This window comes from Herpailurus yagouaroundi, unplaced genomic scaffold, assembly GCF_014898765.1.
Source record: "Herpailurus yagouaroundi ecotype Mexico unplaced genomic scaffold, PumYag 355, whole genome shotgun sequence".
Taxonomy (NCBI): domain Eukaryota; kingdom Metazoa; phylum Chordata; class Mammalia; order Carnivora; family Felidae; genus Herpailurus; species Herpailurus yagouaroundi.
This window is the reverse complement of record NW_024412572.1, coordinates 5805258-5817304: the sequence shown is the minus strand read 5'-3', so window position 1 is coordinate 5817304 and position 12047 is coordinate 5805258. Positions and strand designations below refer to the sequence as shown.

Sequence of the window (12047 nt, the reverse complement as noted above, 5' to 3'; positions counted from 1 at the left end):
CAAAGGGGCACATGCACCCCCATGTTTATAGCAGCACTATCAACAATAGCCAAGTATGGAAAGAGCCCAAGTGTCCATCGATGGATGAACGGATAGATGTGGTATATATATACAATGGAGTATTACTTGGCAATCAAAAAGAATGAAATCTTGCCATTCGCAACTACATGGATAGAACTAGAGAGTATTAGGGGCGCCTGGGTGGCTCAGTCGGTTGAGCGTCTGACTTTGGCTCAGGTCATGATCTCACAGCTCGTGAGTTCAAGCCCCGCGTCAGGCTCTGTGCTGACAGCTCAGAGCCTGGAGCCTGCTTCAGATTCTGGGTCTCCCTCTCTCTCTCTCCTGCTCATGCTGTCTCTGTCTCTCAAAAATAAGTATAATAAACAAACAAACAAAAAAACTAGAGGGTATTATGCTAAGCGAAATTAGTCAGAGAAAGACAAATATCATCTAACTTCACTCATATGAAGATTTTAAGATACAAAACAGGTGAACATAAGGGAAGGGTAGCAAAAATAATATAAAAACAGGGAGGGAGACAAAATATAAGAGACTCTTAAATATGGAGAACAAACAGAGGGTTACTGGAGGGGTTTTGGGAGAGGGGATGGGCTAAATGGGTAAGGGGCACTAAGGAATCTACTCCTGAAATCACTGTTGCACTGTATGCTAAGTTGGATGTAAATTAAAATAATTAATTAATTAAAAATTTAAAAAAAAAAAAGAGTTCCAGGGTTTTCACCTATTGAATTGGCAAAAATCCCAAAGTGTATCCCTCTGTAGGCACATACACACAGTGCTGGTGGAAGAGAGAACAGTACAGCTCCAGCTGGGGGGGAATATGGCAATATTTAATAAATCAGATGTATTTTTATCTTTCAACCTGGCAGCCCCCCTACCTAGGAGTCCCCTCTGAGCATACAGCTCCACAAACCAACCCATGCACAAGGATACTTCCTGTGCAGTGATCCCCTTCAGGAGGGGTCAGCTGAAAGCATCATGCTGGATCCTGCCAGCGCAGAGCTCCGCGGCCAGCAAGAGGCGCACAGATGGCGCTGGCTACTGAATGGCGTGCCACAACACACTGGTGACTAAAAACCAGTTATGCTTTGATGTAAAAGACAAAGGAAAGGAAAAAATAAGTACATATATTTGCTTATTTCTGGAGAAAAATAAAATGAAAGCATAGAAAGACTAGGAGTAAGAAAAATGATAACCTATGGGCATGGGGAACAGGCTGGAAATGGATGGAAGTAAGACTTCCTGAATGCATCTTTTTTTTTTTTTTTAATGTTTGTTTATATTTGAGAAAGAGACAGAACATGAGCTGGGGAGGGGCAGCAAGAGAGGGAGACACAGAATCTGAAGCAGGCTCCAGGCTCTGAGCTGTCAGCACAGAGCCTAATGTGGGGCTCAAACCCATGGACCATGAGATCATGACCTGAGCAGAAGTCAGATGCTTAGCCAACTGAGCCACCCAGGCCCCCTGAATGTATCTTCCATGCAGTTTTGACTTTTGAACCATACAGGTGTTTACTTATTTTAAAAATATAATTAACTCTAGGGGCACCTGGGTGGCTCAGTTGGTTGAGCAACCGACTTTGGCTCAGGTCATCATCTCACAGCTTGTGAGTTCGAGCCCAGCGTCGGGCTCTGTGCTGACAGCTCAGAGCCTGGAGCCTGCTTCGGATTCTGTGTGTGTCTCTCTCTCTGCCCCTAACCCACTTGCATTCTGTCTCTCTCTCAAAAATAAGCATTAAAAAATATATATACATATATGTCTAAAATGAAAAATCAAACTCTAAAACTGAAAACACATGGCAACAAAGAAAGCCTAACTCTCTGTCACATTCACAACATAAGCACACAAAGCAACGCCTGACTTCAAGTGACTTCAGATCCTTAGTGACCATACATCCTTAGTAGGATATACCTAAGGGCAAAAAATAAATGCAAAGAAATGAAATTTTCATCAATAGTTTATTGTTAGAATAATACTGTATATGAAACTATTTTAGTATATCTTAAGTGTATTATGGGACATAGCAAATAAGTAGTTATGTAAATGTAATGAGAAACCAAACATTCAGCTCAAGAGAAAAGACATACAGTGTAAGGTCAAATAACTGACTGATGTTCATTTAGAAATATCAATATGGATTCATGGTTTTTTAAAACCATTTTCCCCAGTCTACAAGAAGGCCTAAAAACATTTATAATCCAGGAGTACCACAAACACCCCAATACCCAGATATTGGTTTTTAAACACCAATCCCCAATAAAAGAAACCAGGTTATCTTAGAAAAATGAATGATCCCAGATATGGGATAAAGAAGGCATAAGGTGGCTGGGATGTTTCATCTTGCAAGAAAGCATCCCAAGGCTAGTGGGGCCTCATCAAGGACCAGAGACAGCACGTCGGGCTCTGACAGGCCAAGTCTGAGACACCTGGGCATTGAAAGCAGCAATGACTATAGATGCTTTTAATACATGAACAAAAATATACAAGTCTATAGAAAAGACAGAAAAGTTGTAAACTAATAAAGCAATGGGGGATTCTAGCAGCTGAGGTTAGAAACGAATGACTGCGTGGGCGCTGAGAAGCCTTCCACCAAAGTCCTGGGCTAGGTGTACCTTAAGGACAGAACCGCTGTGCAGAGACGTGGTTCTGTTTGCCACTGTGTTGCTTAAAACAGAGAAAGACGAAATCACCTAAATATCTAACAAAAGAAGAGTAGTTCTATAAGATATAACATATTCATGTAACAGAAAAAAACACAGCCAGAGCATGGTGGAATAAATACATACTGCTGACAAGGAAAAATGTCTATGACATTTGTTGCTGAGTGAAAAAAGCAAATCACAGCAACAGCATGTAGAGATACAGATTTTTGTTTTTAAAATATGTATGTATATTTGTAAAAATTATGCACACAAAGACTAGTATAATGATATACACTAAAATAAAATCTTTCGCTGGTGGAATTATCATCTATTTTTTTTTCCTGCTTTTGCTGGTCTCTGCTTTCTACAACGAAAACATACTACTTTCCTAAATACGTGTGTGTGTATATAAATTTATAAAAGAAAGGAAAGGTCGTATCTATGGTGGGTATAAGGAGCGAATGGCACTAAAATGGGGGCCTGAAATTCCAGAACAGCTATCTTTGGGAGAAGTGCGGTACCTAACCTACAAAAGCACCAAATCAGCAGCCATGTGCCTCCCTCCACCCCCACTGCCCACTCCACCCCTTCCCCAGGCTAAAGGCCCAGGCATGAGACAGCACAGCAATGCCACCTGGTGGATGCTGCTTGGCCTGTTCAAGCTGACCCCTTTCTGGTTTGGGGGCCCACTGGACAGCGCCTCTTCCCCGTCCCTGTCTCATCCCAGCACTCAGGGCACAAGAGGCTGGGTCTGGTTGCCTTACCGGCTGCATGGTGCCGCCTGCAATGACCACTGCCCGGCATTCCTTCACCACTTGGGCAAAGTGCACGGCTGGATTCAGGAGCAGGAATTTGAGGCTGCTCTGACTAAGACTTCCTGAAAAAAAGACAGAGCCAGCTGGGGAAGGAGGGGGTGGTTTGCAGGCAGGCCGAACAAAGACTTCCATGAGTCTGAGGCAAATGGGAGCTCAGTTGTGTCCATGAAGGAGCCACTAGAGATACCACTTTCCCTTTTGATTAGATTCCATTCAAAGTGCAGGACAAGCCCGAGGCAGATAGCACTACCAGCTCCTTTTGCACATGAAGACTGAGGTTCAGAGTGATAGACACAGCTTGGAGGTGACGGAATCAAGACTCAAACCAAAACTCACATACCTGTAACCAGTAGGCTATACAACTTCTCTCATAACCTGGCGTGAGATGCCATCCTCCCCAGTGCCTCACATCCCTCCTCACCGCACCTACACCAGCCCACCCAGGCTACAGAGGACCAGTTTTCACCACCTTGTCTCCTCGTCCTAACCCAGAGAAGTGCAAGGTAGAATCTTTTCATGCTTTGGTTTCCCGGCTCCATGCTGATTCCTCCTTGGACTACCTTGGCGGTTCAGGATGACCCTGCCATCCTGGTTGGCAGTGGTGAGGGCTGCAAGGAAGCCTTCGATGTGCATCAGCGGGGAAGCAGACCGTGGCACCCTGGCCTCTCCCTCATCTCCGTGGGGCACGGGAGCTGCACAGAGCAGAAGGAAGACAGTCTGGGACCACAGATGAGGCAGGAGAGGAGTCCACGCGTGAGGGATGGATATTCTTGGCCCCCACCTGCAGCCCTGTCTCCCCCTCTTGACTCACTCTCGGTCAATGCGGGCTGCAGGCTCTGTAGGAAGTGCTGGAACCCAGCCAGTCTGGACTGCTCCCTGGAGGATGCAAGGACCGTGCCATACCTTTCTGTGAAGCCAAAGAGCTGGGACGGGGAGAGAGAGCACAGGGAGGAATGAGGGTGCAGCAGTGGGAGCCCAGGCTGGAGGTTCTGCTGCACCCCACACAGCCCACAACTTGCCCCCCAACACAAGGCATCTTGGCACCCCCACCCAACCCAGCAAGCAGCCCTGCAGTAAGAAGGGAGCAGGGGTGACTTGGGGCTCCAAAGGGCAGGGGAGAGCAAGGTACTGGGAGGGCAGGAGGTGGGGTGCTGTGGAGCCTGGCCAGACCCAGGAAAAGAGGCTGTACCTTTCTGCTGACCATGCTCTTTTCACAGTAGCGCCGCACCTGCAAAAGCAAACCACCGCAGGCACATGCAACAATTAGGCTGGAAAAAAAAAAAAAAAACACCACCTTCCAAAACCCCAGGGAGCATGATTCATTGACAGCTCCTGAGGAACCCAGCCTCCTTGTGGCCAACCGGGTCAACCTCCTTTCTGAGGTCACTCCTCTCCCACCACCCCCACATACAACACAGCGCTCTCCCACAAGAGCAACCTTCATGCACATGGCCTCCTCACTAACGTCTGCATAGCCCCAACCCTCTCTAAAGGTTCCTGGTGACAGGTCTTCTGTGCTCTCCTTCAATATGACAGCACCTAAGATGAACCCTGAAAAGATTAAGAGTTTAAAAAAACACATACGAGCAAAGGCACAGAGAGGGTAAAGCTTGGGGCTTGTTCGGGGGCCCTCCAGTGTGTACAACATGTGCAGCGTGGAAAGGAAGACAGGGAGTTGAAGCCTTTGAAGATTTCTAAAAAGGGCACTATCTTCCAATGAGGGCTCACCAGATGACAGTGTAGGAAAGATTTGAGAAGGGACAGAGAGTGAAGCCAGGAAGAGCGGAAAGGAGGCAAGAGGAAACGAGCCGGCCCTGAAGTGGCAGCTGTGGGATTGGAAAAGCGGTGGGAGTTCGAGTGCTCCTTCCAGCTCTGAGGCCCAGCAACTGTTTGGATGCGGGACCCAAAGGGAGAAGAAAGGCATCAAAATGGCCTCAACCGGTCAGATGGGGTAATGGCAGTGACCGTGATCAAAACAGGTAAGCTGGTTTGAAGAAAAATGGGAAGGCAGGAGGGAAGCAAGCAGGGTCTCAAGGCCAAGCCAGGGCTCACATGCTGCCTCCCACACCAGGCACCATTTGCTCACTCATGTATGGCTAGTACATGTCGTCCTGGGGAAACTTCACCCAGCCCTGGTTTCCTCTGCTTCTGAATGGTGATGGTACCTCCTACCGTGGGGTCCCAGAACCTGGTGCACTGCCTTGGACACAGCAAGTGCTCTGTATTTTTAGTAATTTGGAATCGCTAAGTTGTGAGTCAAGTGATGGCAGCAGTACCCCGAACAGTAGGTCTGGAGCAGGCAGACACCTGCGGCTGGTGTGCAAGGATGGGGGCGGGTCACACAGAGTGGCCCAGGGAGTGTTCTCAGCCACCTCAGCCCAATAGCAGGATGGTGCTCACAAAGCTGACCTGCTCTTTCTAGTCCAGGGCAAAGACTGGGCCAGAAGAAAGATGGAATGAGGTAAAGGACCTGGGAGTTTCTATCTGTGCTTACATGGTAAATGAAAGGCAGCTTTTCTCACCAATCCCTAGGACCCTTCACTCTGGATTGAAGATTTTTTTTTTTGCTGGCACTTTAAGGGTTAATTACAAACATCTATGCTGTAGATCCTCAGACTTCTAGACTGACTCACAACAGAAGAAATTTACTTTTTATTCCTTCCAGTCTTAACACAGTGCTCTGCTTGCAGGTGGCGGTAAGGATAAGGAAACTGGGCGCTGACACAGAAGGGGGAGAACCTCTACCTTGAACAAGTTGATGTTGTCGATCTGGCTCTGAAAGAGAAAGTCATTGATGGTCTTCAGCTCTGTCCCTAAGGATAAACAAAGAAGGGCCTTGGAATCCTTGCTCCGAAGACCACAGGCCCAGAGGTGAGCTCAGAAACGGCTCAGACCATCTCTGAGTCTCTGAAGGCCGCCTCTTACCTGTTTGCGAAAGGCTCTGTGTGTTGGGATTTTGCTTAATGTTTCCTAAAACAGAATTCAAGCAGGTCAGGATGGGGATCCTCTGCCCCCCACCCCCATCCTCTCACACATTTTGTGCGTACGCTATTTGATGTACTCATCAAATAAGAGCATTCACATGTAAACAGGTTTTTTGCCATTTATGGCACCCAAAGAATCCACTGAGAGGGTGGGAAGCTCTAGGAAGCCTCAAAATCTAACCCACGTTTGCATATGGAGCCCAAAGCCTTGTTATCTCATTCTTTTCACACCTCCTCCAAGGAGGCTGGGGCCAAGGGACCACCCACTTTACGCAGGTGCAAAGAGTTGTCCAGGCTGCACAGTGGCCAGTGGCAAGGCAGAGGTGGAAGGGAGGAACACCGACATTAGACAAAATCCCTCCAGTGGGATGCCGCACTGGTTTTCCAGAACTTTGGCTTCTAGGAAAGCCTTCAAATAAATGACAGCCATATATATAGCAAAGGAAAGGGTAGGTGACACAGAATTGTGCAAAGCAATATGGAACCTAGAGCCGGAAGCCTCTAGTCTCTCCTACGAGGTTCATGAAGCAGAGGTAGGTCACATCTCTGAGCTTTAGTTGACTCCTCTGTCAACAACAGTTGAGTGTGCCTGTGCAGCTCTCCTCACAGGAGCACTCCAAAGTAACGTCACCCGTTTCTATTACACTATGCTGTTATTACTACCTGAGAAGTAAGGTCTAGCAAAATAAAAAGGACTCAGGGAAATATAAACTAGAAACCTAAAAAAGGATCTACGGTCAGACAATTCAACAAAGCTATGAAAAATAAGAATCTTCTAAATCAATGGCCAAGACAATTCTTGAGGACACAGAAATCCCAGGTGTCCTGACTGGCATCCAGAGAAGGGACTGCAGCAAGCTTGGCAGGCCAGGGGCTGGGGTGGGCATAGTGCTCCTTACCTCCCAACACAGTCACAAACTGCTCCAACAGATACAGGAGCTGTTTGATGTACATCAAGTTCTTGGCCTTCAGACGCTTCCTGAGGAGACACCAACGGACATCAAGTGGTAGCACTCCCCAAGCTGCTTCCCTTCCAAATGCCCCAAGTTGTGGCCTTTCTGTCCAGTGTCTTTCAAGGCAGACCACAGTGACAAATATGGTCCCAGAGAAAAAGGCTGGCCGTGGCCCAAGGCCTTCACAACCAGCTGTTGTGTACCAAGCACCCTCGGCCTATGTGGGGTACACACCACTGTAAACAGGAGGTAAACAGCACCCTGGCCCACTCGGTGTGGTGCCTGGGCCAGAGATGGAGACCCAAGTGCCTTCTCCCAGAGACTGAGGATTTCCCTTCCCCCTCAGGAGGCAGTGTCTTACCCATATCGTTCCATATACTGGAGCAACTGGGAATGGGCCTGGCAGAACTGGAGAGAACAGAGAACAGGTGTGAAGGTGGCCCAGGGTCTGAGCAAGCAGCCTAGGGCTGTGCCAATGATATCTTAGATCATGCCTAGAAGATGCCAGCCAGGACACCTCATGGGAAACAACCAAGGTGAAGAGAGCAGCACACTGCTTATGCCCCCCTGAATTTCAAGAGTTCTCAACATTAACTAGGAATACCAGCCTGCACAGAGGCAGCGTGGGGTTTCACAATACTGTGTATGCTGCATGGCACAGAGGAGATAATCGACAAATAGTGGCTTTCAGAAATACTGAGAACCCCTCAAAGCAACAATAATGATGTCCAACCATGTGAGGACCCTGCTCCCCTCACCCCACTGTCCTGGGTTATAGAGAACTGGCTGGTACCACCCTGGGCTGGAGGGACTCAGGATGACATACGCCAGTGAGGAACAAGGAAATGAGTCACCTTGTCTGCGCTGGGTGCCAGCATTTCTAAGATCTGGGTCCCCGTAGTTCTAGCCAGTCCACCCCTGACGAGGCCACTGCCTCGACTCAGCGCACCCTTCCCCACGCCATTGCCAGACGAATTCCAGGTCTAGGCACTTGGAGAGATGATCCACATCCCTCTTCCCCACAGCAGGCACTGGCCCAAGAAGGGAGAGGCCGACCCACCTGGGAACCGGTGACCTCTGCACTGTAGATGCCCGTGATGGTGTCAATCAGGTTGTGAGCCTCGTCAATGACCACCACCTGTCCCTGCAGCCGGATCCCTGCGGCCTGGCGGGTGGCCCCGTGCAGCAGCATCTGGTAGGGCAGCACCACGAGCTGGGAGGAGGGGGTGGCCACCTGAGCAGGGCTGGGCTCCTTGCCACAACAGCCCCACCTGCTCTAAGCTCCTGGTGTGAGTGGTTTCATTTCCCAACCAGAATACGTGTAGGGGCATTCAAGAGTGAAAGCTCTAGCAAAGCCCTGTGCTTTTAGCAACAGACCCCCTCTTCAGGTTTTATGTGGAACATGAAATATGAAACAGACATAACTGGGGCCAATCTGAATCTGACTGAACCAAGAGTGGCGGTGGGCAGAGGGGAGCAGAGAGAAGCGTGGAACCCCTGCTTAGCCTTATCCATACCCCTGAGGTAGCCCCTGAGGCACCCAAGGTTCCTCAAAACACTGTGAAAACCAGTGGTGTACTAGTAGGTAGCCCTGGGTTCTGGTCTTAGAGCTGTTATTTCCCAGCTAAATGACTCTGGAAGAGTGACTTAATCTTTCTGTGCCTCAATTTCTTCATCTGCAAAATGATAAACTCTATCTCAAATAAGGGCTAAGGGGTGGAGGGTAAACAAAAAAGCATTCCATGAATTTTTAGGTGCTCTCTGTGATGATGATTTTACAGTTAAAAGAATACGGATAGAGTGAAAATCCAGAAAACTAGAAACTTTAGGCCCAGCTTTAATACTGGCTCCATTACTCACCCACTAAGAGAAAACAGATATATCACTTAACCTTCCTGGGCCTGTGTCCTCATATGGATATGAGAACATATGGATAATACTTGCCTTTGCTTTTTTAGTAGGATACTACAAAGCCAAAATGAGGTGAAAAGTATCTCAAAAAGTTAAGATCATGAAAATCTCAGGACATCTTACTATATTTGCACACAGGTATCTATGGCACTAATCTTGCAATGTGGCAAACAGACCCCAGGCACGGCATGCAACAATGCTGAGGGCTGGGAGGGTTCTGGAATTTAATTCTGAGCACCCACGCAACACGGTTCAACGTAGTATATTAATGAGCACTTAACTGCCTTGTAAAATGATTACTCATGTTCCCTGAATCACTGAAAACCTACCTAATCTCTTCTTTCTTATATGGAAGTCTCCATAATCGAAACCCTATTTCCAAAAGCCATTCAAATTAAGAAGTGGCAGTTAGACAGTAAAATCGTACCAAATAACAATGGTATTTTTGATCTGGCAAACCGGCAGTTTTTCTGTTTAAAGATGACACCAAATGTGGCAAATCTAGAGAAGACTGTCTTTTCACACACTGGTGGGGAGGTTCCTCCGAAAGGCCATCTGGGAACACGTTTCTGGTGCAGCACCCTTACTTCATCCCCTCAGCTTTCGCCCCCGACTCTGTGTTTTCACTAGGACTGCACACCCCTTCCTGGCTTTTATCTGCTATCCCCAATAATGCCAACTATTCCTGCAACCCAGAGCCACAAGGCACCTGGGGCCGCCTCTGACCCTACGCACCAGGCGTGTGGGTGACAGGTCACCGGTGTGCAGTGTGTTGGTCAGTCCAACCATGGCCAGTGACATCCTCCCAAATTAAGAGGAATGAGGAAACTCCTTGGGGCTGAGGCCACAGTTAGAGCCAAGAGTGACTGCCCAACCCTCCAGGGTCTTCACCTGGGCTGCTGGAATGGCAAACCGGCTCCCGTAATAGGGACAGGCCCGAGCCTCCTTCCCCAGGGACACCAGCTGCTCGATGTCCTTCACCCCCACCAGGACCTCGTCTCGGAGGAGCTGCAGCTGCTCATAGCTGTAGAAGGGGCATGCGGCCTGGTGCTCCTGCCTTCTCCTCTTGGGCTTCTCATCCTCAGCTCTGCTCTTCTCTGAGGGGCACAGGCACAAGGGGGCAAAGGCAGGAAGAATGGTAAGTGTCCATGGGGTCAGGAGCCCAATTCCATAGGGTGGGGTCCGATAAACCCTTCCCAGTACTGCTCGGTACTCAGCACACCATTCTGGTATTTTACTTGGTGTTCGCTAGAAAAAGCCAGTAAAATCATCTCAGAGCCAGGGTTCTGAACTAGACACTGACCCAAAAAGCAAAACGCCTTTTCCCAAGGAGATGGTCTTTAGGAAGGACCCGGCCGTCTGCTCTGCCGTCACTGCCATTTAAGACACTATTTCCCACATCCTTGTCCACTTCTGCCCCACTCCCGACCCCTTCCCAGTACTGCCTGAGGCTACACGACAGTCCCAGAGCTCTTTGCTGCACAGCTCCAGGGTGCTGGCGGCTACCGTGTTTACTTCTCTGCATCTCCATGCAGCGGTCATTGATAAGCTGCGCAGAACCCAGGTTTTTCACATCTTCATTTATACAAAGATTCTAGAAGACAGAGGATAAAGAAAAAGTCAACACAATGGTCCCGGCTACGTGATACACAGCAACCGTCCAGAGCCTGCCTAGCCCCCCAAGGACCGGAAGAGGCCGATCCTCCCACCGCTCGGCCTGCCTCGGACCCACAATTCTTCTATGTCTGGAAGAAGACGAAGGCCCAGGGAAGGGAGCAGGTTGGCACCCGAGCCAAGACCCACTGCCTCTGTTTACCTGCCGAGAGCCGAGGGAGACAAGCCGGGTGTCCTTGCCAAAGGGGCTTCTCTGCACTTCGTGCACAAACTGGGCCAGCTGGGAGTGCGTCCGACTGCAGTAGTAAATCTGCTCCGAGAAAAAGCAGGGTATTTCAAAGAGGAGACCACAATTTCTCCAAATATTGTCTGCACATCAAGGAATACATGGTCTAATAGGCTGAGGGACTGGGGAGAGTGGCCACAAATACACAAACCTAAAGCAAGGGGATTCTGTCCCACAGCAGATCTCAGTTAACACAGGGCCGGGGCAGTCCCCACCATCCCCTCAGCTCCAGAAGGTCACGAGAACACCCACGACATGGAGCGCCTCCTATCAGTCCTGCTCAGCCGCTAATCCAGCCACTTTACAGGGCTTGTTCATCTCAGGACAGGCCGCCTCCCTGAGCTGTGGTTCCCAAATGGGAAAGAGTAGATTCTGGGGAGTGTGTTGGGGGGTGGGCTGTCCACACACACCTCCCAAAGGGCTTGGAAGACAGGCGGGCAGTAAGGCAGGGGGGCACTGAGCTAAACTCTCTCTGTGCTCCTCTGAGATGGAGAACAGTGACAAAAGAAGAGAAAAATAGAGGCAAAATATCTACTTTTAACGGAGAAAACAAGAGTCTTACACAAATGAAACCAAATGATTTTAAACATGAGAGGTGTCAGAATCATATGTACCTCACAGAACTCCATGCCAATGAAAATACAAACCAGAGAAGAGGGAGCCAAAGGGCAGGGTGCTCTTGCTCTGGCCTGCCACCCCCCCTTTCCCCAGAGAGATACCACTGGTCCATGGCCCAGAACGGCAGCTCCTGGATGCCCTGGGGCACACAAGCCCAGGCTTCACTGCCAGGAGAGGCCTCTCCTCTGGGTGCCTAGCCCAT

At 49.0% G+C, this 12047-nt stretch overlaps 1 protein-coding gene across 4 annotated transcripts in view; it reads right to left on the bottom strand.

The window, feature by feature from the left end:
• DDX11 (DEAD/H-box helicase 11) overlaps positions 1 to 12047 on the bottom strand; it is a 39685-nt gene that overhangs the window by 7978 nt on the left and 19660 nt on the right. For 3 of the 4 annotated variants that reach the window (XR_005786784.1, XM_040462771.1, XM_040462773.1), the window contains exons 8-19: positions 11144 to 11251; positions 10834 to 10921; positions 10219 to 10424; positions 8477 to 8629; positions 7778 to 7824; positions 7363 to 7442; positions 6405 to 6449; positions 6225 to 6292; positions 4669 to 4707; positions 4291 to 4402; positions 4040 to 4171; positions 3429 to 3541 (exon numbers count right to left, since the gene is read on the bottom strand). Coding sequence is in view for 3 of the 4 variants with exons in the window: in XM_040462771.1 (XP_040318705.1) it covers positions 3429 to 3541; positions 4040 to 4171; positions 4291 to 4402; positions 4669 to 4707; positions 6225 to 6292; positions 6405 to 6449; positions 7363 to 7442; positions 7778 to 7824; positions 8477 to 8629; positions 10219 to 10424; positions 10834 to 10921; positions 11144 to 11251 (1191 nt within the window). In the remaining variant the exon portion in view is untranslated. The remainder of the gene's footprint in view (positions 1 to 3428; positions 3542 to 4039; positions 4172 to 4290; positions 4403 to 4668; positions 4708 to 6224; positions 6293 to 6404; positions 6450 to 7362; positions 7443 to 7777; positions 7825 to 8476; positions 8630 to 10218; positions 10425 to 10833; positions 10922 to 11143; positions 11252 to 12047) is intronic. The other variant, XM_040462772.1, reaches the window with a different exon arrangement.